The 22,157-nt window shown below is 30.8% G+C and overlaps 1 protein-coding gene across 4 annotated transcripts in view; it reads right to left on the reverse strand.

The window, feature by feature from the left end:
- Positions 1 to 2,763: 2,763 nt before the first annotated feature.
- The window catches only part of LOC129221586 (polymerase delta-interacting protein 2-like), a 60,719-nt gene continuing 41,325 nt past the window's right edge, over positions 2,764 to 22,157 (reverse strand). For 2 of the 4 annotated variants that reach the window (XM_054856098.1, XM_054856095.1), the window contains one exon: positions 11,179 to 11,322. In XM_054856098.1, coding sequence (XP_054712073.1) covers positions 11,244 to 11,322 — 79 coding nt within the window. In that variant the 3' untranslated portion in view covers positions 11,179 to 11,243. Of the gene's footprint in view, positions 6,998 to 11,178; positions 11,323 to 22,157 lie in introns of those variants that run through there. The other 2 variants (XM_054856097.1, XM_054856096.1) reach the window with 2 other exon arrangements.

Consider the following 22,157-nt stretch of genomic DNA (forward strand, 5'->3'; position numbering starts at 1 on the left):
TGTAGCAAAAGTATGAATGAATTTCAGAACATCTGGGTGAGATATTCCTCTAATAATTTAAAGTTATGTGTTATGCTTGGAATTAAATAAATTCCTTGCTCTCCAAAATATATTGATCGTGAAAAATAAGTTTTTTTTATTAATCTACAGTGAAATCCCATTACAAAAAACTCCAAGGAAAGGATAAAAAGTTTTGTTCTAACGGAGAGCTCTTAAAACTTTCTTTATTTTTATAAAAATGTTAATTTTTTAAATCTACACTCTAATATAATTAAATCTGCAACATTTACCGTTACTAACAATCTAAAATATAAGTAAACACGTTATTGATTTTATTAAAATATTCAGCTCTGAATTTTTATTCATTGGTTTTAGTCACAAAAAGTGTTACTTTGTATGAGAAACGAGATATTTGGTCCCAGAGTGAGTGGCACTTGCACCACAAAAAAAGTTTTAAACTTGCTGATCCTCTTTGGAATTTAAAAGGTGCCTTAGCGCTCAGAAATCTGTGCTTGGTTCACTGTCTTTTGGATTTCCACCTTGAATAGCTCTATTTCGAAAGTACAAACGGAGTTTTCACGTTATGACTTGTGGAAGACTTTTCTTAGTTTCCAAAAATGGCATTAAGAAAAAATATTCTGATTGATGTTGAGAAAAACTTTTGGTTATAACGAATTTTTGAATAAACCGCTTTGTGAAACGATTTTTTATACATTATCTCAATAGGTTTTAAAACAGGACCGAACATTTTGTTTCTTGTAACAGATATTTTGTTATATCGGTTTTCGTTGTAACGGGATTTCACTGTATTTGTTTTACAAAAACCAAATTTTGTTGACATTTGTTGAATGACCAATTGATGCTACATAAATATTAATAAGCTAGGCTAGGTATGCAAGTCAAGGTACTAATACTGGTTGTATCGAATGTTCCAAAAATAAATTTTAAATGAGGTAAACAAAGTTTTCTTACTTAAACTACTTAAACCTTTTTTTCTCTTTCACTTTAAAATAAAGATTTGCCCTGTGCCTTTATTCGCATAACTTTGATATGTATTTCTATTTAGTATATACTGCATTCAGAATTTTAAAATAGATGTTGAAAAAAATTGAATATTAAAATGATTTTGCTCAATTTATCTTCCTATTAATGTAAAAATTTTCAGTAGCAATCCTTTCATTTTATGATATTAATCTGGAAGTTTGTCTAGCTAGTTTACATGATTAAAAAGTTAAGTCTTTTTTATCCTAGGAAAAGAAATTTGCAAAAAAACATGCGACCTCACTTGTATCTGAACTTATGATAGTACTTTTCTGAGTTTTTAAACATTCACATATTCTAAGACTTTTTGCTTTTTAGATGGTTAACTGACTAGGATTTAAAATATGTGAGTAAAGTGAAAAGTTTATGTTTGGCACGGTTCTACAGATCTAGTGCATGAAAATGTTAAGTGAAAAATGTGGTGCGATACTTAGAAATAGAGATGGAAAATGTATTGACGTTAGTATCTTTACATATGAAGTAAAAATGTAAATTTCATATTCCTGTTTGATTTGTGTTGTAAAATACAAATATTAGCAAATTTAACTCTTCATTTGATTTTGTTTATGCTTGATTGTTGAATATATAAAGTTTGAAATCGATTTATTTCATGCTCTGAAATTGGTTTTGCAAAATTAATCATTTTCATCTCTAACTTATATTTATTGTTTTATTTAGTTAAAAATAATTTTAATTTAATGTAACCAAGTCAATTAAAAATACATTTGAACGCCACTATAGCTGAGGTTTTCGTTACAGCAGGTTTGGCGGTATTTAAAAAAATATAATTTGCAGATATTTTAATATTATTAACTATAAATTTAAATGTTATTATTTTTTATTTTATGACTTTTTTTGCATGTTCAAAAAGCTATTGGAAAAGCAAAAATTAAAAGATTGTAAGTAAACTGTATACTTATATATATTTTAAATGTTGAGTGGAGTAAAATTTACCTTTCAATATATGAGCATGTTTCTATTTCTTTTGAGGGTTAAGACATAGCTAGATGTGTGAAAGCATTATCTGTGCATTATTTCTTGTCTCCTCCTGTATTATATTATTACGTATAAATTTCTTATAAAAATGATGAAGATATGTGAGAGACATAAAAATTGAATTCAAAAAATGAAAATCTCCATGTATTGAGTTTCTTAAATGCTATTTGTGATGCCTAGATACAATTCATCACAAAAAACCTTAAAATATAGAAATTTGCACTAATTGCTACTCAATTACATAAAATTTTCCTATTAATTATTGGTGTAAAGTTGTTTGAATTCTGAAATGTATTTTTACTTATATATAAAATTCAAAGATTTTAAAATGGTGCATTCTATTGTTTTAAGAAGCTCTGGAGAATTAAAATGTTCTCCATGGAATTTCTGTTGTATTGCTGATTCAAGTAAATATGAATCAAATAGTTTATTTCCCAAATGTTGCAAAAAGAATTGAGTATATTTATTTTGCGCTACCTTTAATTTTTATTACAAGTTTTAATAGGTCACAAATGATGCAACAAAGCTTGTAAAGATAAATTTTTAATATTATTGAAATACATTTTTTTTGGTGCATACCAATGCTAAATTAAAACTAATGTATCATAAATAATTAGCATTATATTTAATTTATTTCTATCAAATTATCACATAATCTCATAATTTTGTCCTACCATTTTTTCAAATCCTACCTTCTGTACTCAATGTTAACTACAATTTCCTAGCAATGGCGATTCAACATTTTAAAAATTTTGATGGAAGTTTTTGGTTTCTTCATCCATATTTGGCAAATTCGACCTCTTATGCAACTGTGATATATTACTTCCATTTTCAGACACCCCCCAACTTAGTATCTGTTCCCAGAAGTAAAACCTCTGGCAAAAATAATTCTACAAGTTACAGTGTGACTCTTAGGTTGAGCCATAACCTTGAAAAGTTTACTTTTTGGGGAATTCAATGAAAATGGTATGGGTTATTGGGAAGGATTTCAGTAGGAATACTTTCTCAAAACTGCTACGAAAGTAACTTAACTCACCTCTGTGCCAATTATCCTACAAAGAAGTAACCAATGTGAATGTCATAGTTCAACCTTATCAGAGTCACACTATAGTACTACAGGATATAGAGTCAATTCGCGATAACTCGAATCTAAAAGGACCAACGAAAAACTTCGACTTATCGGAAGTTCGACTTACTGCTAGTTTTGGTTATCAACATTTTAATATTAAAAATCATTGAATATTTTAATTAATATGTACAAATAACAGACAAGATTACAGAACTTAAAAGTTTTTAAGTACAATATGCACAGTTCAATCAAAAATATTGAGAGAGAAAAATCAAAAGCATGGTTTTGATATCAATACTGCTGGAACCACTTGAGTAGAGCGGATTCTACTTCAATAAAGATGCAGATTTTCATTCGTTTCAAATTTGGATTCATGGATTCTACCGCTTTAGAAGTTTCTTTTAATATCATTGACAGAGAGAGTACTTGCTTAGACATCTTTAATAATAATAAAGAGAACTCACTGTCTCTCAAGAACTTATCAGTAAATGATCAAACTAAAGAATGAAGGGGAACGCATTTTAACTTAGGTCAGCCTTTGAATAAAGGTACAATCTGTTGACATGACAACTTGAAAGAAAATACGTAACCCAGCAACATGTCAAAGTGTAAACAATACAGTACAACAAATGAAAAAAAGCCAACTCATTTCCACACATGTAACTCCTTTATCATTGGCTCAACAGGTGCTCTTCTTGCTTTAAAAGTCTATTGTGCAGGAATTGCAAGTGAAAGTGAAATAATTTTTCTCTCATAGTCACATCTTTTTTTTTCCTTATTTTGAAATCAACTTTGAGTCATCTTTGAAAAAACTTCAAGTTAAAGGAAGTTAACTTCAAGATATTGAGAACAATTAGCATGGAATTAAAGACAAAGGGGTTGGGACTTGATGAAAACTTCGAGTTATAGTAATATTCGAGCTATCGGACTTCGAGTTATCGCAAATTGACTGTATATATAATTTCTGAAAGCAGTTTTAAATTGTTGTAAAGATTGAGACACTTCAAACAAACTAATGCAGTTTATATTCAAATGAAAATCACATCCAAAACTTGTGACCTTAAAATGAATATTATAGATTTTTACCTCCTACTGTAGATTCATCAATATAAATCTTAAATTATAATGTGTTAATGTCATGAATTAATTGGAAATTACCATTGACTAGTTAAGTAGAAGACTCCTGCTTTGACCCTTCTGCCCAAGTTCTAGTACCAACAAGGGCAAAAACATTGATTTGTATTGTACTTCTTTAGATCATTTCCTGGTGGTTCGAATCCCTCTTGATGCTTCTCTATTATTAAATCCCCAGCAGTCCATAGGATCACTTCATGCTTGACCTGTTAAGCCAAATATTAGTGCACAAGAGCATTTGGGCTTTAACTTAAGTACCATCTGATTGACTGCAGTCTTCCTTCAAATAGTTGCTGTTAATGTGAGTTTTCAAGAGGATGAAATTATTCATATTGAAATTTCAAAACATTAATACATACAGTAGTGTCGTATCGAATGCTTGGTAAATGCTCAGTACTTGGCCATAATTTTAAAAAATAAATATTTGTTTTTCTTATAACTGATTTTTTACAACCTTGTAGTGTCTCAATTTTTTGCAAACGTTCATTAAATTGAAGCAAAGTAATACTAATTGATTTTTTTTAAGGTGAAATAAAAAAAAACGTCAGTAAGATTTTGTTGTAACATTAAATTCAAATCTTTGTAATTACCCTCAAGGTATGTTTTTTTCTATGCACATAAGGTTTGAATGTTAAAAATGTGCAATGTAATGTTTAAGCATAACTTTCATCTTTATTTTAGCTGTGCATTAAGTAAACTACAAACACTACATTAAAATTAATTTTTTGGGTATTGTCTGTAAAAAAAGGCCAAGTTTCCCAAAGTGTTTGTTTATAATAATTCCCAAAAATAATAATTTATTACTTTTTTTAAATTTATTTATTTACTTTTTTTTTCATACTTTACCGAAATCTGTGATGTTTTGAAAATTTTCTTTTATTTAAAAAATTGCATTTGAATGTTGTGTTAAAACAATTGATTAAGATTTTAAAAAATAATCATTGGTTCAACTATTGGTGCATGGTGTGCCTAATAAGTAATTTCCAAAAAAAAAAGACGAAGAAGAGAGAAGTATTTGACAATCTCAATGCACAGAATTGTTCGAAATATATTAATCTTTAACATAGATATATGTACATATATATAATGTTTTTATATACAGAATATCCAAAGTTGTGCTTTGAATTTTATGAAATTATTCAGGAAAAGTATATATATTCATAATTGATAACTGAAGTACTTTTAAATTAACAGTTCTATTATTTTAAACCAAATATGTCAGAGCAATATGTGATTCAAGTCAGTCTTCACTAGTTAGGGGGTTTTTAGATGGAATCCAGATTGCTGTATGATCATCATGTATGTTTGTTATTCACAATAAATTCAAAATAAATCAACATGTTTTTTCACAATAAAATTTTACAGAATTTTTTTTAAAGCTCAATTTTTCAGTTCTTAAAATGAGCTAGATCATTATTATTCTGACCTATTCAATTGATGTAGGATATTGTTGCTGGAGTTCTAATTTTCACGTGGCATTTTATTAGTATGAATGTACTTCGTACTAAAAAACAAATTTAAAGCAATTACTAAGTGGGAATAACTTTGAGTTCGTACTGTTATTAAATACTTCAACTAAATTTGTTTGGAATTTAAAGTGTAAAAAAAAAAGCTCTACATTTACAATGCTTTAATTCCAGATAAAATGGACAATTCAAGCAAAATTAATTCTAATAAATGGATGGTTAAGATTTTAAACTCAAAAATTTGGTTTAAAAAGTAAATGCATACATTTTATTTAAAGTATTTTACTCAACTAAGGGTTTCATTATACATAGTGATGTAAAATACCCGGTTATTTATTTTTAGGGGTAAATACCCAAAATGGGTATTTATTTAAAAAATTTATATTCAACTAAAATACAGTTCTGTATGTATTTCACTATGTATATATATAGAGTCTATTCTAAAAGTAATGCAGTTATTTTTTTTAAAGTAATTTATTGAATAGATCAGCACAAAACACTTAAAATTCTTCAAAGTAATGTTCTTGGAATTCTGCACATTTCTTCCATCGTCTGTGCCATGACTGATAAGTGCCCAGAAAGGCATTTTTGGGGACCTCCCCTAAGGTCTTCGTCACAGCTGATTGGATGTCTTCTAGGGATTAAAAATGGGTTCATTTCAGGCCTGTCTTAATCCGAGGGAACAAATGGAAGTCTGTCGGGGCAACGTCAGGACTATAGGGTCTGGGACAGCATTTTCACCTGGTGTTTGGCCAGGAAATCATGGATTCGCAGAGCATTATGGCAAGGTGCTTTGGCACGAACTTGCTTCACACTTTTCTCATCGCTAAATCTTGAGTAATGCGAAACAGCAGTAGACGACATGTTCAGTTCATTTGCAACCATCTTGATAGTCAATCAAGGGTCAAAGTCCAACAATTGAGGAACAAGAGCCACACTGTTGTCGGTTTTCCTGGTTGATGGCCGCTCAGAGCGTTGTTCGTCTTGAACCTCTTCCCGGCCCTCTTTAGAGGTCTTTAACCACCTCAAAACTTGTGAATACGACAGAGAAGAGTCCCCGTAAGCGTCACAAATCATTTTGTTAGTCTTCTCAAGAGATTTTGTTAGTTAAGCAACAAAAGTTAGTCCCGTACCATTTTTCCTGTGACACGATCGATGCGAAGATGTTAACATTAACTTAGGTCCGACTACCCACAGCTCAGAGAACATTGAGATTGGTTTTCAGGAAAACCTTAGGGTCCCCCTCACCTAAACCATGTAGTTCGATTATACTCCGACCAATAAAAGCGGCCTGGAAAAAACCATAGCATTACTTTCGGAATACATATTGTATAACCAATCATATACAAAACAAATTTTTGCCCAAAAATTGTATTTTGATCACATATTTAAAGAATTATTGTGTGAAACAACTTAGCAATCTAATATGACATTCACATTAAATATGTTGGATATGCCTAATCAATGTTGATAGCCTAATTTCAGATATAAAAATCCATTCTACAAAAAGTAAAAAGCTTAACAGGTTACAAAAAAAAGCAAACATCTCCAATTATGACACTGTAAAGGAAGACTCTTTGGTTCACAATGTTTCTTTCATATTTTCATCAAGTCTTTCAATAAAAAATATTATAAACTGTGTAATACTTATATATGTATCAGTTTTACCAATTTTTTCATATTTAGATTTTTTTTAAAAAAAATTCCCATTCATTTTTTGCTTTTTTTTTTTTTTTTTTGTAAAATACCCAGTTTTTGGGTATTTACCCGATCCACATCACTATTTATACTCATCAATAAAATCCTTAGACTAGGCATTCATCTTATTCTTGAATATTCTTTGAATTAAGGAATTACTTTTACATTTAAGTTAATCTAGTTCATAATAAAATTAACCTCTCATATAATTTTCTTTTTGTATGTCATAAAATGCACACAGAAAATTATTACAACAGCAGTGTAATTCGTTTCAGTGTCTGAAAAGATTTAAACAGATGCATATAAAAAAAAAGAATATTAACACATAAAATTTCACAGACGTGTAGAAAAAATGCAAATTTGTGCAATTTAACTGTGTGATATATTTTTTCAACTTTTCTATTGGGAGACATTTCTTTTATTTCTTACTTGTATATACATTCTGAGACGTAGAAAATTTCCAGGTTGTAAACTTCAACTGAGGATCATTTCATCTGAGTGAAAAGCCATTTCTAAAAGTTTGTTGTGAATAGTGAATAGAAATTTTATGCAATGCTTAATCTTTGCTATTGTTGTTTGCACTGAAATTGAGAGTGTATAAATCCTAATTTGAAAAAAGTTTTCAGTATGAAATGAAGATAATCTTGTATTTTTATTTCGATGTTATTATATTTTATGCAATGAAAAAAAAATTGTACATAGTTTAATTTTTATCAAAGTAAATGTTATTTTTTCTTCTCATGCGAAAATTTCCGACCCTTGTCTAGTACTTTACAAAAATTTTGTACTATACAGATGTTTCCATATATTTCAATAAATTTATTTACAAAAAGGAGCCAAATGATTTCTCATTGTATATTTACAGTCCAGTTATTTTAGACTTAGGTTTTCTGCAAAAAAATTTAAAACATATCGTATACTTAAATTTTTCAGTCAGGCTAAAAAAAAATCTTTATTGTACCCTAAAAATGCTTCAAAGAAGATGAGAATGCAACTTCAGAAGCTGAGCCCAAAATGAAGAGGAAGTAAAAGTACCCTGTAACAAATATTTTTAATTCTTTTGTTGTTGTATTCTTTTTTTGCATAACCTCCTGTTTAAAATATTGTTTAATGAAACTGTAGGCCTTTTTTTAAAATATACATTTATAGCATTGCTGCCAACACTTTCAATTCGTTTGGGAAACTTCCAAATTTTCATCAAAACCATTAAATCCCCCTCCCCCAAGAAAACCCCAAAGTGATTACAATTTTAGAAAAAATCCTTAGTTAAGTGATCATGATCGCAAAATTGAATTTTTTTCAAAAACGATTATGAAAATTATATCTGGTGTATCATTTTTGAAACAAATTTCATTTTCCTTTTAAAAATTACTTTCCAGAAAATGCAGTAAAATGTTCCTGATTTTTTTGAACTACCCAAAGTTTTATATGTAGACATAGTTTTAGAGAAAATAAATTTTGCCTCTTTCAAAATGTTTTTTCAAACCTATAAGTTACAGTTTTTTTCTTAAGTTCAAAAAAAAAAATAATAATAATAAATAAATAAATAAATAAATAAAAATATGACCTCCCAAATTTCAGGTCCTATGCTGGCTCAGTTATCCCTACTTATATTTTTAAAATTATTTTTGCACTCAAATTTCTGTAATCAAATTTATTCATGTGATCTTGAACGTTTATTGTTCTTTTATTATATAGTTATTCTCCCTAGTTGTATGCATAAATCTTTCTAATTTTTATATTTCAATTTTGGCAGCCATGTTATAGTGTCTCCAAACCGACATTTTTTACACATTAAAGGTATAAATAATTATCCAATGGTCATTGCAAGGGGGATTATGTAAGAATGACTACTTTCATCAACCCAACTTTTTCTTTTGTGACAAATAGAAATGCATTCCTCAAGAGGAATTTGCAGCAGTCCTCAACTCAAAGCCACATCTTAAAAATGAACATGGCTACAACTGGTAAAATCAATACTTAATACAGAAAAAAATAATAACAATTTGGGAGAAAAGTATGCTATAAATTTGATTTGTCTGTTCAATCTACTGAAGCTCAACTGTCATTATCCGCATGTGGTTGAAAATCACAGAATGGAGTTAAAATCTGCATTTGACTTTCTGGTGAGAAGAAATGAAGAAAGAAGTTTGAATTATATTTTAGGATTACCTGGATGCATTTTAAGTTGGAAGCTCCTGGGGTTCTAAAGGTTCAGGGGCCTCTTGGGGCTCTATCAGGAATTGAGAAAGATATAAGCTGCATCCAGACTGTGCATACAGTTAAGTTAAACATGAGTCTAAGATGTTTCTATTTCTTCTCAAATACTTAAAACTTCTACTTTCTCGAGAATGCCAGTCTTCATACCTTGTGAGTTTAGACTGGATTAAGGGAAATATGTTAATTGTACAAAAAACAGATTGTTTTTAAATTCTATCATTATGAAGACTTACAACAGAAACAAAAAAAAAAAAAAAAAAATTAATAACTTACATTACATTATACAACTTTCCAAAGTTTATTTCAAACCAGGGTTGGCAAGTTTCTGCCAAGGTGGTTAAAACCACTGGTAGAAACCGGTATGGCAAAAACCCCTTTCTGCCACATTTGTGGCAGAAACTGGCAAAAACTCAAAAAAGGACATAAAAGAAATCTTTGATACCCAATAAGAATTTAGCACGGGAAAATAATGAAATGTTAGCCACAGCACAATTTAATTACAATATCATTTAAAATCAAACATTATGTTTTTTGCACTCTGCAGCTGTCTCTAAGAAAAGGTGGATTGAAAATGTAAATGATTTCTTAACTTAATATGAATAGAAGAGAAATTACAGAATACTCTCGCAACAGAAGAACTAGATGGCATGTCATCAAGGATTCAGCAAAGATTCATGAAACTTTCATCCATTGTATATATTTTTTAAACTGGTCCATTATGTAGTTACTGGGGTGGTTTTAAATTTTGACTGAAAAATTTGAGAAATAGGGTCAATTTGTTTTGAAAAGCTGTGATACTAGGTATAAAATTGAGGTTACTATCGGCAAGTAAAATTCTGGCATTTTCTTGAGCACATGATAATTTTAATCCTAAGCATTTTAGATGACATGTATAAGCTAGCAAATGACAACCAGTAACTGCCTGTTTAAATCTGTATGTCACTTCTCTTTCTTAAGTGCCCTTAAGATTCTCATCCTTTAGATTAATCCAAATGTTACGAGCATCTGCAGTTAAACAGCCCTCTTTCTGATCAAAATAAATCAAGAGCAATGAGTTTTATTTTTTACAATGATGAAATGGAATTACATTTTTTAGTTTATTTAAACAAATATCATTTTGTAATTACTTGAATTAATAAAGATGCTTTTTAATTTTTGCCACCGGCAGGGCAGAAACCAGTTTCTGCCGGCAGAAAGCCAACCCTGTTTCAAACTGACTTAATGTGTAATTTATTCAAATCAAAAATCAAACACCTCCAGTCTCAACTCAATGTACTGTTGCACCCTATTTATTGTACTAGTTTGTTATTTTTTCATAGAAATCTTATAATTTTCGTCAATCATTAAAAACTGAAGACATTACTGCCAATTTCATCTTTTAAGTTCTTTAGTGTCTTTGTCTTGCCCAAATCTAGTTCGTACAATTTAAACTTGATTATGATTATACTTAAAGTAAAATTCATTACTTCAAAAACTCTTCGAAGTTTCATTTCTGCATGAATTCACAGATGTTAAATGCTTTTCAAAACAGAAAACAATGGTTAGATCATTAAAAGAAAACTTTTCTCTACGGATAAATTACATTTATTACATGGATGAAGTGCAAGAAAGCATATTTATTATTTGCTTTCCAATGAAAATGGAGGTATTCGACATTCAAAGTTCAATCCATCTTCTCGCTCCATTCTAAAAGTTCCCCTAGAAAAGAAATTTATCTAAATACAATATATATGTCTGCATTAAAATTTTACAAAGAGCTAATGATGTTAGATTTGAATTGAATTATGAAATTTGTATAAAAAATTTTAGTTTAATATGCATAAGAATTTAATGTTTACTTGTTCATGGTTCTATGTGCAAGTTGGTATTTTTTAAAATAAAATTAATACTGATTAGTAAGTGCAATGCAGTGGTAGTTGTGGTAGTAGTGTAGAATTCAAATTTTGAAGGGTTGATATTCCTTGAGTTCTGTAATTTAACTTGGTTTTTATTACACAACTCAATGTATACTTAACTGCTTTTAAGGCTGCTCTTCAGTGGGGAAGAAAAACGATGTCGCTTGAAAATGGGCATTTTCTTTAAACGAAAGCAGTGTACATCAGTGAAATGATTGACACTTCAACAGCCAATAGAACGAACGGTGACCGATGAAAGTGTGGATCATGTGACCTGTCACATTTTGCAGGGGGACAGACCGGACGCTCCCCCTGCTGTGCAAGTCAAGGGAGGTATAGCTGTCGGCGAAATGAAACCGCAGCTTTTTACAGACCCTTCCAAGGAAATTCTAGTTCTTTCCCTCTTGAGTCTTGACTACATAAGTAAAAGAAAAATAACTCAATGTAAAAGGCGCGAAATTTTACATTGCCGCGCATTTTGCAATCCTACTTGTGATATTAATTTATTTGTATTCGCGCTAAAATTAATTTTGAAACAAAGATTTTTTCCCCCATTAATACGGTTTCAGATCTCATCTAGGAAAAATTAACGAATGAATGAATATTTGCAATAAATAAATTCATAAATTCGTTTTATTTTTAGAAAAATGTTCGTTATTGAAAATTGATGATTTCAAAAAAGGAAGGAAAAAAAAGATAGCCTGCATGACCACACTGAATTTTAACGAAATGAACTCCAAATTCTAACCAAAAAATATTCTTTAAAAATGGATGATCCTACTTAATATATTTGAAAAATCGAGTGCCGAATAAAACTGGGGACTAACTAGTTATCGGTTGGCGAAATTTTTTCGCTTCCTCTGCCTGTTTGCCACTCTCCCCAACCCCATCCAAGTTGCCAGAAAACATTCTTCTTAAAAATGAAACTAGATCCTCTTTGCATAGTTAATACTTGATTGTACAATAAACATTAATGCCACTAATTAGTTACATTAACCTTTATTTGAACTGATAATATTTATATTTTAGTGCTAAATTAAATACTACTTTGTTGGTTAGTTATCTGTTTTACAAATGCAGTGGCGAATAGAAAAAAATGTGGCTACTATAATTGCCTTTTCTCACCACTGGTGACCAGAAAATTCCCCTAATCTTTATCTTTGAATCCTTTTCTTTTTGAAAAAATATTTATTTATTTATCTAATTTTATATGTAGATGAGAAGGCTACGATAGCATTTCTCAATGGGTTGTTATGGTGAAAGTTCTTTCAAATTGAGCATAACAACGGCAAAGTCGCGGACGGCTACGGATAAGGATTTCCTGAATTTGAAAAATTAAAGATTTTTCTGTGATCTTTGTTTGTATGCAGGGGTGCTCACCCTGCTCCAAGCTCAAAGGCAAAAATCATTCCTTCCCCCACTCTCAATGTTTGTAAACTATCTTGCGTTGAAATTTTAGAATAAAACTAAACCTAGCACTTTTAGAGTTTCAGATTCCCAGTTACTAAATTCGGCAAAATACATGAGGTATTACATACACTATATGACCAAAAGTATTGGGACACTTTCAAAAATTCACAATTTTACGGATTTCTCGAGAAATAAAAGACCAATTGCTCTCTGCTCTGTAATTTTTTTTCTCATGAAAAGTATACTCCAGACGTCAAATCCAATAACAATTAAGTCTGCTATTCATTTAGGGGACCAGCAACAAATAATCCGTTCTTATCATGAATCACTCTCTAACGGTGGCAGGAAAGTGTTGCCAGTTTGCTAACAATCCCTTACCATTCGTCGCCTATCCTAGAATTATAGAAATTCGGCTCATTAGATCGCTGATAACTTTTTAAAATTTAAAGAAATTGCGGTGGAATTTTTTTCATGGATTGTAGGATGTATCTGAGCTTTGAATTATGAACGTTATAAATTGCTATCTTTCGTGCATGCGCAGTGAAAAATTAATAGCTTTAATTGTTCATATTTCATCAAATTTTCAATATTTTAACTTCAAATTTTATTATTATGTTTCTCTAAAATGCTGTCAAATATTCTAAAAGTTTAGTAACGTTTGACGAAATACTCTGCGTAATATGAGGCGAAAACCGTCAAAATTTTTTTGCATTTTCGGAAGAAATGCTTATATTTCCATGGGTGTAAGAGATATTTTCACAAAAATATAAAAATAAGTTTTTGATAGATTTTTGACTCATTTCTGAAAATTATAGCTTATTCCCAGCAATTTGCAATGAAAAATGATCAAAAAACTTTTTTCCTCAATTTGTTGTCGGTCCCCTAAATGAATAGCAGACTTAATTTTTATTGGAAAATGACAACTAGAGTATACATTTTATGCGAAGCAAATTATAGAGCAATTGGTCTATTATTTCTCGAGAAATCCCTAAAAATGTGAATTTTTGAAAGTGTCCCAATGCTTTTGGTCATATAGTGTATATAATGCTTCTACTTCAACACATTGAGTTTTTATTAAAATTTCCTAATAAGTCTTGTGAGTGTCTGATCCTCGTTAGTTGTCATAAAAAATATTAAGGGTTGTCCTTTTTCTCAGGAGGCACGAAAATATTACCTACATGTATATCTGCCTGAAACAAAAAAAAAAAAAAAAAAACTCGAAATACTTAGGTGAAAAAAAATCTCAACGCCTCGCTCTGCCAGATTTTAAAGTTTTTATCGCTCTGCCTCGTTTTCATGCATCTTGCATTTAATGAATCAATAATAAAAAATAAAAAAAGGGCAAGAAACAGATTTGCAGGAAATACATAAAGTTAAAACAAAAATGAAAATGAACAGCTTACATTTAGGAAAGCAATTATAAGTACAAGTAAGGGTTCACAATTTAAAAAGAAAAAAAAAATCAAGACAAACTTTTTCTTTTTAAGTTCTGTGTTACGCACTTCTGTGCCGAAAAATTATCGTATCGTGTCTTCAGTCACAGAATAAAATGAATGTTCTAATCAAATGATTATCAAGTAACTTTCATTCGTATAGAACAAAAATCTTTTTTGAGATCCCACATTTTCTATTCTATTGACTCCTAATTCCTAATAATATGTAAATACAGCGAGAGAAAGGATTTAGCTTCTTGTTTAGGAGAGGGAACCATTTCTATATTTAATTAACATGATCTTTATCGTAAGCATACTATTTACTCAGAAATACTCCCTATTTTCCCAAGCACTCTGTTTGGGGGCTATGCCTTTTAATTTTCACGAAAATAAAATTTTCAAAATGCACTTTTAGACGAACTCTGGTAGTATTTGGAAGTAAGTAAGAGGTCCTGTGATCTTCCACCAGCAAATTTTTGAACTTGAAACGCCAAAAACACAATTTCAGGTTCTTCAATTATGTTAGGAAACGGGGAGTTCGGAAGCTTTCCCCGGAATTTTTCGAAATAGTCGAAAAACGCAGTCTTAGTGTGATGTTGGGGGGAGGCAAAATTTTCAAAGTGTTATAAACATGATTGTAGGCCATTTTTAGTAACGTTGGGGACATTCAGGTTTTTGAAATCAAAGTTCCAAAAATGCAATTTTAGACGACTTTTTTTTTATGGTCAAAGAAGGACTTTTCAGAAACTCCCTTCCCGAAATTTTTTGAAATTAAAGCCATAAAAACGAAATTTAAGACGATCTTTAATGATGTTTTTTGAAGGGGGGGGGGGGGTGCTTATGTGACCTGAAAACCTTTATGCCTGTAATTAATTTTTTCTACATTGTATTAAAATGCTGATCTAGCTTCTGAGAATGAAAATAGAAAACAGTGAAAACTTGTAACCTTCATTCTTATTGTTCACATCTTAGTTAGCTTTGTCAGCAACATAAGGCTGAAAACGTCATTAAAACTAATGCATACAATGCTCAGTAATTCTACCACGGTGTGTTTTTTTATATTAACCGAATCATATTAAATTGCTAATATGTTTTTCATGATTTTCTATGTATTTAATGAGTATGTTGGTGTAAGGAATGTTTTCCGCAACTGAATAAATGTTTTTGAAAAGTATTTTTATTCTCCAAAAATACAGCTTCCAAATTCTTATAAAGTTTAAAAAAAAAAAAAAACTATTTCTATTGTGAAAACTTTCTGAAGACATCAGAAAGCCTTCTGTATTTTTGTTTTCTTGTCAGTCTTGAATGTCGGTATTAGTAATCTGGAAATTTTGTATTTGGATGAAATTTTGCTTTTTAATTTCATCCACATTGATGTTTTTTTCCTGAAATGTAATTTTACACCCCCCCCCCCCCTTTTAAAAGTAAAATCTACTTAAGTTAAACATTGAATGAACACAGACGATTAGTAACCATGGCGACGAAAATTTGACTTCTTAGTAAATATTAAAACAACGAGCTAGAGTTATTCTTGTCATCATGACAATCTGAAAAATCAGAGCAACATCAGCTTTGTTCAAGTAAGGATAATAAGCATTCGCAATTGCTCAAAAGAAAAAAAAAAAAGAAACTTATTTTTTTCTGGAAGAATAAATATTGTCCTGAATTTTAGTAGTTTTCCAAAAATGATAGCACTGTTGGAGAAATAATATTTAAGCAACGTACTTCAAAAAATATAAAACATGTTTTTAAATTGTAAATACTATTTGTACAAGCTTGATTCGCTCTGAAAAGTATGGAATAACACAAGTACATGATTGCTTGATTAAAACACTCAAAACCTGCAGTTAATCACAATATCCATATGTTTAAGCTATTTCCAAAACAGCTAATTAAAAATAAGTGTTTTAACTTTTTTTTTTCATTGTTTCTGGCAATAAATAAAAATTTGGGGTAAAACGCAGGAATTATGACACAAAATGTAAGCTAGGAAATAGTCTTTAATAAAAATAAAATTAACCACGGTTCGCATTGCTGCGCTGGAAAATAAAAATTATGCTATTTTGTTTCTCACGTAATGTTTTAAAAACGGTATAATATCGTACATGTCTTAAAAGAAGGAGTAATATTGCGACCCCATAAGAAACGTTTCACGATTCTATTTGGGGTCAAATTATGCATCGTTTTCCTCCTTAGGAATTTTCTAAAGAGAAATACATTAAAATCCTATTACAACGCATACTAATGCAACGAAATACTTGTTTCAACCAAATAAATTTCCAATCCCGATTCCGAAATTCGATGGATTTTACTGTATATTATGAATTACATGTTCAATGTATATCTACCTTCTAAAGAAATTTGATGAGTCTGGCTCTTAAAGACACAAATTATTTTCAAAAATGTTTGTTGAGCTGTGGAAAGCACTTTATGTGTGTACATTTGTAGTAACATAAAACACATGTAAAACGATGCAAAATACCTAGTATCTGGAATACGATTTAATCTATATATAAAAATATTTTTCTACTGGAAGGGAAAAATGACAACTTTTCGCATTCGAAAGCATTGTAACAATGTTCATTATATTGTTGATAAACAATTTAACTTAGAAATATCCCTTTCAAATCTGTTTCTTTTCAAACCACTAATTTGAAAAAGAGCAGATGTTGCTAATTTAACAGCTAATAGCACGCATCTACATCGATTCACTTTCAAAAGCACTTGATTCTTCAAGAAAGCCTTAGGAAAAGAGGAAAGAAGAAAGGACGTCCAGCGAAGGTCATTGAGGGGGACTAATGAGAGGGTAATAAATCTTACACCCCATTAGTGTTCACCCCTCAAAAAGGGGAGTTAACTTATAGGAGGCGGAGCGAATGCAAAAAGTGAACGTATTTTGTAATTTTTTTCAATAGTTAGAACATGATATTTGTTTAAAAAATGGTCGCATTATTTCAAACAAGATCTCAAAAGAGAGCTGGAAATATTTTGCATGTCAGGGCGTTCTTAAAATTTCGATAGCACGAGTTGCAGATGTTTTACAGAGCGAAATGTCCAACAGTACCTCGTTTTCGAAGAAATTCATTTTTTCTCGAATTTTAAAAAATCGGAGAATTGACACATCAAAAAAGTAAAAACTAAAAGAAACAGACATGGTCTTGAAAAATACTCAGAAAAAAAAAAAACGGATCCGAAAACTTTACAGGAATTTGTAAAACAAGCTCCAACTTTCCCCGTAGGTTAACATTAGATCCGAATCTTTCAGACTCTCAGTGAAGAGCACCCTTAAGAATAAATGAAACATCACTTTTAAAGTGAGGCATTTATTCATGCAACACACAGAAGAAATACTTTAAATCTGGTTTGTGAAGATTGGTTGCAACAACTTTTTTTTTTTAAGTTTTATGCAGCTACGTTTATTTTCAATAATTAATTTTTGTAACTTAGACTATAGAAGCCTTTTGCTCGAAATTATAATAAAATGCAATTTAAAATATTACATCAAATGGCTTACCAAACAAATATTATGAAATATAAGGTTACAATATTATTTTTTACTTTTATAACTTTCATCTGGTGACATTAAAAAAAAAAATATGCATTTGTTGTGAATTTAAAAAAAAAGACTATATTAAGTATGAAAAGTATATTTGTGAACGCATGCAGTGAAATTGGGAAAATTACATCAAAATTGTATTTGAAGAACTGAATTGCTAGATGTTCTATTCATAGGCGGATTTAAGGACCAAGTTCCTGGGGGGGGGGGCAGAATTTTTTTTGTTGGAGCAACATTTTTATTGCCCCCCCCCCCCACTCCCATGTTTTTGTCTGTTTCCTGTGATGCATAAGTCCATGCTTTACTTTTTTGTGTGTCGTTTTCATTAATGTGTGTTTTCATGCTGTCCTTTTTGAATTGACCTTAAGAGAGGGAGCTGGTATCGAGAGAGTGACGCAGGGCTCCCTTTTAAGTGGGAAACAGAATATCTCCAATTTTAGGGGGCTGGGTGTTTCTCCCCCGGAGGAAATTTTTTTAAATGGATATGAACTTCTGCATTTTGAAGCCTTATAAAGGTCAATTGGATAGACATAGAAATTGATAACTAGATTATACAGTTGTACAGTATTGTTCAAACTTTGTAAGAAACAGCCATTTTAAGTTTGAAGGAAAAAATAAACTATAGATTTCTCATTACAACAACCTTTTTTTTTATTATAAGTAGTGCAGAAAACGAAAAGGAATAGAGGTAGTGTATCATTTCCCCCCCCCCCCCGGCTAAACAGATTAACAATATGCAGTAGAAGTAATTGGAGCCCAATTTACTTAGGATTTTCAAAGACTTATCTTATTATTTTCAAGAACTCTAGAATAAATAAAATTATTTAACGCACTTCATTTGTACTTTACAGTCTCTGATATTTTAGTACTTGATTGTACATTTTTGCAGTCCTGCTCCAACTTTGTGAGAAATAGCTATTTAAAAGAAAAAAGAAACCCTAGATTTCTCATGACAACAACTTTTCTTCAGTTGCAAGAGGGGTAGAAAACGAAAAGAAATAGAAGTAGTGTGTATTTTTTCCGTGCTAAACAGATAGACAATATGCAGAAGAAATACGATAAAAGCAATCAATGCAAAAGAATTTTTAAAATACTGCATTTGGGATTGAATAAATAGCAAGATATAAAACATTTGAGTCACAAAAATTTATTTCAAATAATATGTTACAAACGTGAGAACCATGATTTTTACATTTTTAATACAGGATGTGGCAAGGAGCTGAATTTGACATATTTTGGCTTTCCTCACCCCCTCTACCATTTGTTAGAAATTTTAAAATTCAAGGTTTGTAGCCACACGTTTCCAAATATTCAAGGTTTTCAAGCACTTAAAAATGAAATTAGTTTTTTCAAGTAATTATCATTTTTTAAGAGATGAATCATGAACTTTTTTTGGGAGTTAGGGACCCACTTCAAAGCAGGGGCCCTAAGCAATAGCTTGTTTATCTTATAGACAAATTCGGCCCTGTTTGTAATTCACTCTTACCTGCAGATTTTTGCTTGATTTTTGTAATTTTTACGAAAATTCGTCAGTTTTTACAGTTAAAAGATTTTTACGATTTTACCAATCTTTGTAAGGTTTTTATAGACTTACGAAATTTCAGCAGATTTTTCCAAAACTTTTGATGACTCAATTTAGATTTCAATGATGACAAGGACTGACTCACTTAGATGATTATGACTTACCTTACTTTTTAAACAGTATTTATAAAGTAAGTAAAATTGTAATCTCCCTCTAAGTAAAAAGATTCATTTAATCAGAACACTCAGATATCTGAACTTTATTCAGTTTGCGATAGTATTTATTTTCTCTCTCTCTCTTGAAAAAGAGAGAGAAGAAAAAAAACTATGTTTTTTAGAATTTCTCAAAAGGCCAATTAATCTACTAAGAACATAAATATTATGCACAAATATACTTTAAATGTGGACGCAAATCATAACGTGTAGATTGTTCTGTTAGCGCGAATGGGGGGGGGGAGTTTTTCCCCTTTGCTTTAGGTTCTAATTTGTTAAAATAATCGTCAGTTATTATAAGTGTTGCAGCTTAATGTTTAATGCTCGTTTAGCCTATATTTTAATTCATATATATACTTGCCCCAGGACCGCGCCAAGCCTGATTGGTGCCGTCTTGCAAATGTCTTTTGAGCACCCTTATGCTCTGGCGCTCGAGAAAAATGTAGTTAACACCTGGAGGGAGGTTTTGTAGACAAATATAAAATGAAAAAAAAAACTTTTGGCATTTAGTTTATAAAAACATAATGCGTGAATATTTAATTTCGTACAGTGTACGTTTTTCATATCTCGAAATTATTCCGAGTTCAGCTGCTCCTCTGATATGCTAATAATGTGTTTTGGAAGAAGAAAATATTTTAATATCTAAGTTAAAGCCACTTTGAATATCTATCTAAATCTCTAAGTGATATACAATTAACAAAACTTTTATGCCTGTCAAAAGATAACAGGAGCAGTAGCGCAACTAGAAAATAGTTTTTTTTTGGGAGGGGGGCACAAATTGAAAAAGTTTGTCTTTTAATAAGAGGGGTCTGGGGTTTGTCCCTGGGAAATTTTTGAATCTTGTAGTTTGAAAAACGCAATTTTATACCGTCTTTGGTGGTGTTATGGAGGAAAAGGTACAAGGGGCTCCACGGAAATTTATAGAAGTTGAACCCTTTAAACATAATTATAGGCCCTATTTATTGACGTTAGAATAAGGGATGGAACTCAGGGATTCTACCCGATCGGTTTTTTCAATAGACAGAAATCAATTCCTTTTCTTTCCTCCAATTTTTCGAAATTGAACTTCCAAAAACGCAACTGAAGACAACTTTGAAGATTTTTACAACGAAGGAATTCTGAAGCTTCCCCCTGGAAAAATGCTCAAAAAGTCCTAAAAACCTAAGCAGTATTTTAAGGTATTAAGAGAAGTGGTTCAAGTATTCTAACTTAAAGTTTTCGTAAGTCATGTTTGAAAAACCTAATTTTTGATTATATTAAACGAAGGAGGATTGAAGGGACTTGCTCGAATATTTTCTGAAATTAAAGTCTTAAAAATGTGATTGTAAGACAATATTTGGTAACATTAGGACTGGCAAGCATTCGAAATTGGAGCTCTAAGAACGCAATTTCAACTGATTTTCGAACACAGTTTCAAGCAATGTTGTTTCAAATTCATGAGCTTTCGCAAAATTTAGCGAAATTGAAGATCTGGAAAGGAAATTTGAGATGGTCTGTAATGCTGGGGGGAGGGGCGTTTTGAAAACTATATTTTTAAGCAAACTATAAAAAAAAAATAATAATAACAAGGAAAAAAGAAAAGAAATAAGATGGAGTGGGAGTAGTTGATCACTTGGCTGAAACTTTGCTTTCCAAAAATGTGTTTTCCCCCCTTTAATAGTAAATATTTTTGAAAAACATTCAACTAAGCATTCTGTAGGGGAGGGGGCATGGGGCGGTGCAACCAGAAGGGTGCCTCTTTCTTTAATGTAAACATAAATAGTTGATGAAAAATGCTCAACCTTGTGAAATTACAGACATAGCGGAATAACATTCATGGCTCCACACATGAAGAAAAATGTTAATGTTTGCATTTATTAGCATCATGTGCTTTCAGTGTAAAAGATTGCGCTTTTGAATAGTATATTAAGACACAACAAGGCAATAATTTTTCCTTTAGATAGGCAGCAAGGAGGATTGCTTGTTTTAATGAGCGGTACAATTTCATTGCTACTTTTATTCCGAAAAGTTCAATTTTATTTTTTTAGTTGGAGATTTTTTCCCTCCAGTTGGAGCATTTTTGATTGGTAGAGCTCGGCGCCTTTTTGACTCTGGCGCCGTTGTGCGTCGTGTTATGTACAGAATATCAAACGCCATTAGCGAAGATATCCGACATATTCTAATACTGTCTAACACTAAGCAGAGTGAATATTACACATTACAAGGAAAGATACTTCTGCTATTAAAAGCTTTTATTTAAAAGTCTAAAATAGTTGGTAAGTTAAAGAAATTACAATGTACGTTGCAAAACAGGATGGATGAACATTTAACTTCATACCTGTAAGGTGAATATTCTATATAATACACCCATTCGGACATGAGGAAAAGAAAGCACCATGTTACAAGATAGCCACACACCAAAATACCACACAAACCCTCTGTGATCTTACTTCTTATATCCCACAGAAAAAACACAGTTGATGTCTACTCATGGCGCCATCTACCGGACAGTGAGACAAACAATGA

This window comes from Uloborus diversus, chromosome 4, assembly GCF_026930045.1.
Source record: "Uloborus diversus isolate 005 chromosome 4, Udiv.v.3.1, whole genome shotgun sequence".
Lineage (NCBI taxonomy): Eukaryota > Metazoa > Arthropoda > Arachnida > Araneae > Uloboridae > Uloborus > Uloborus diversus.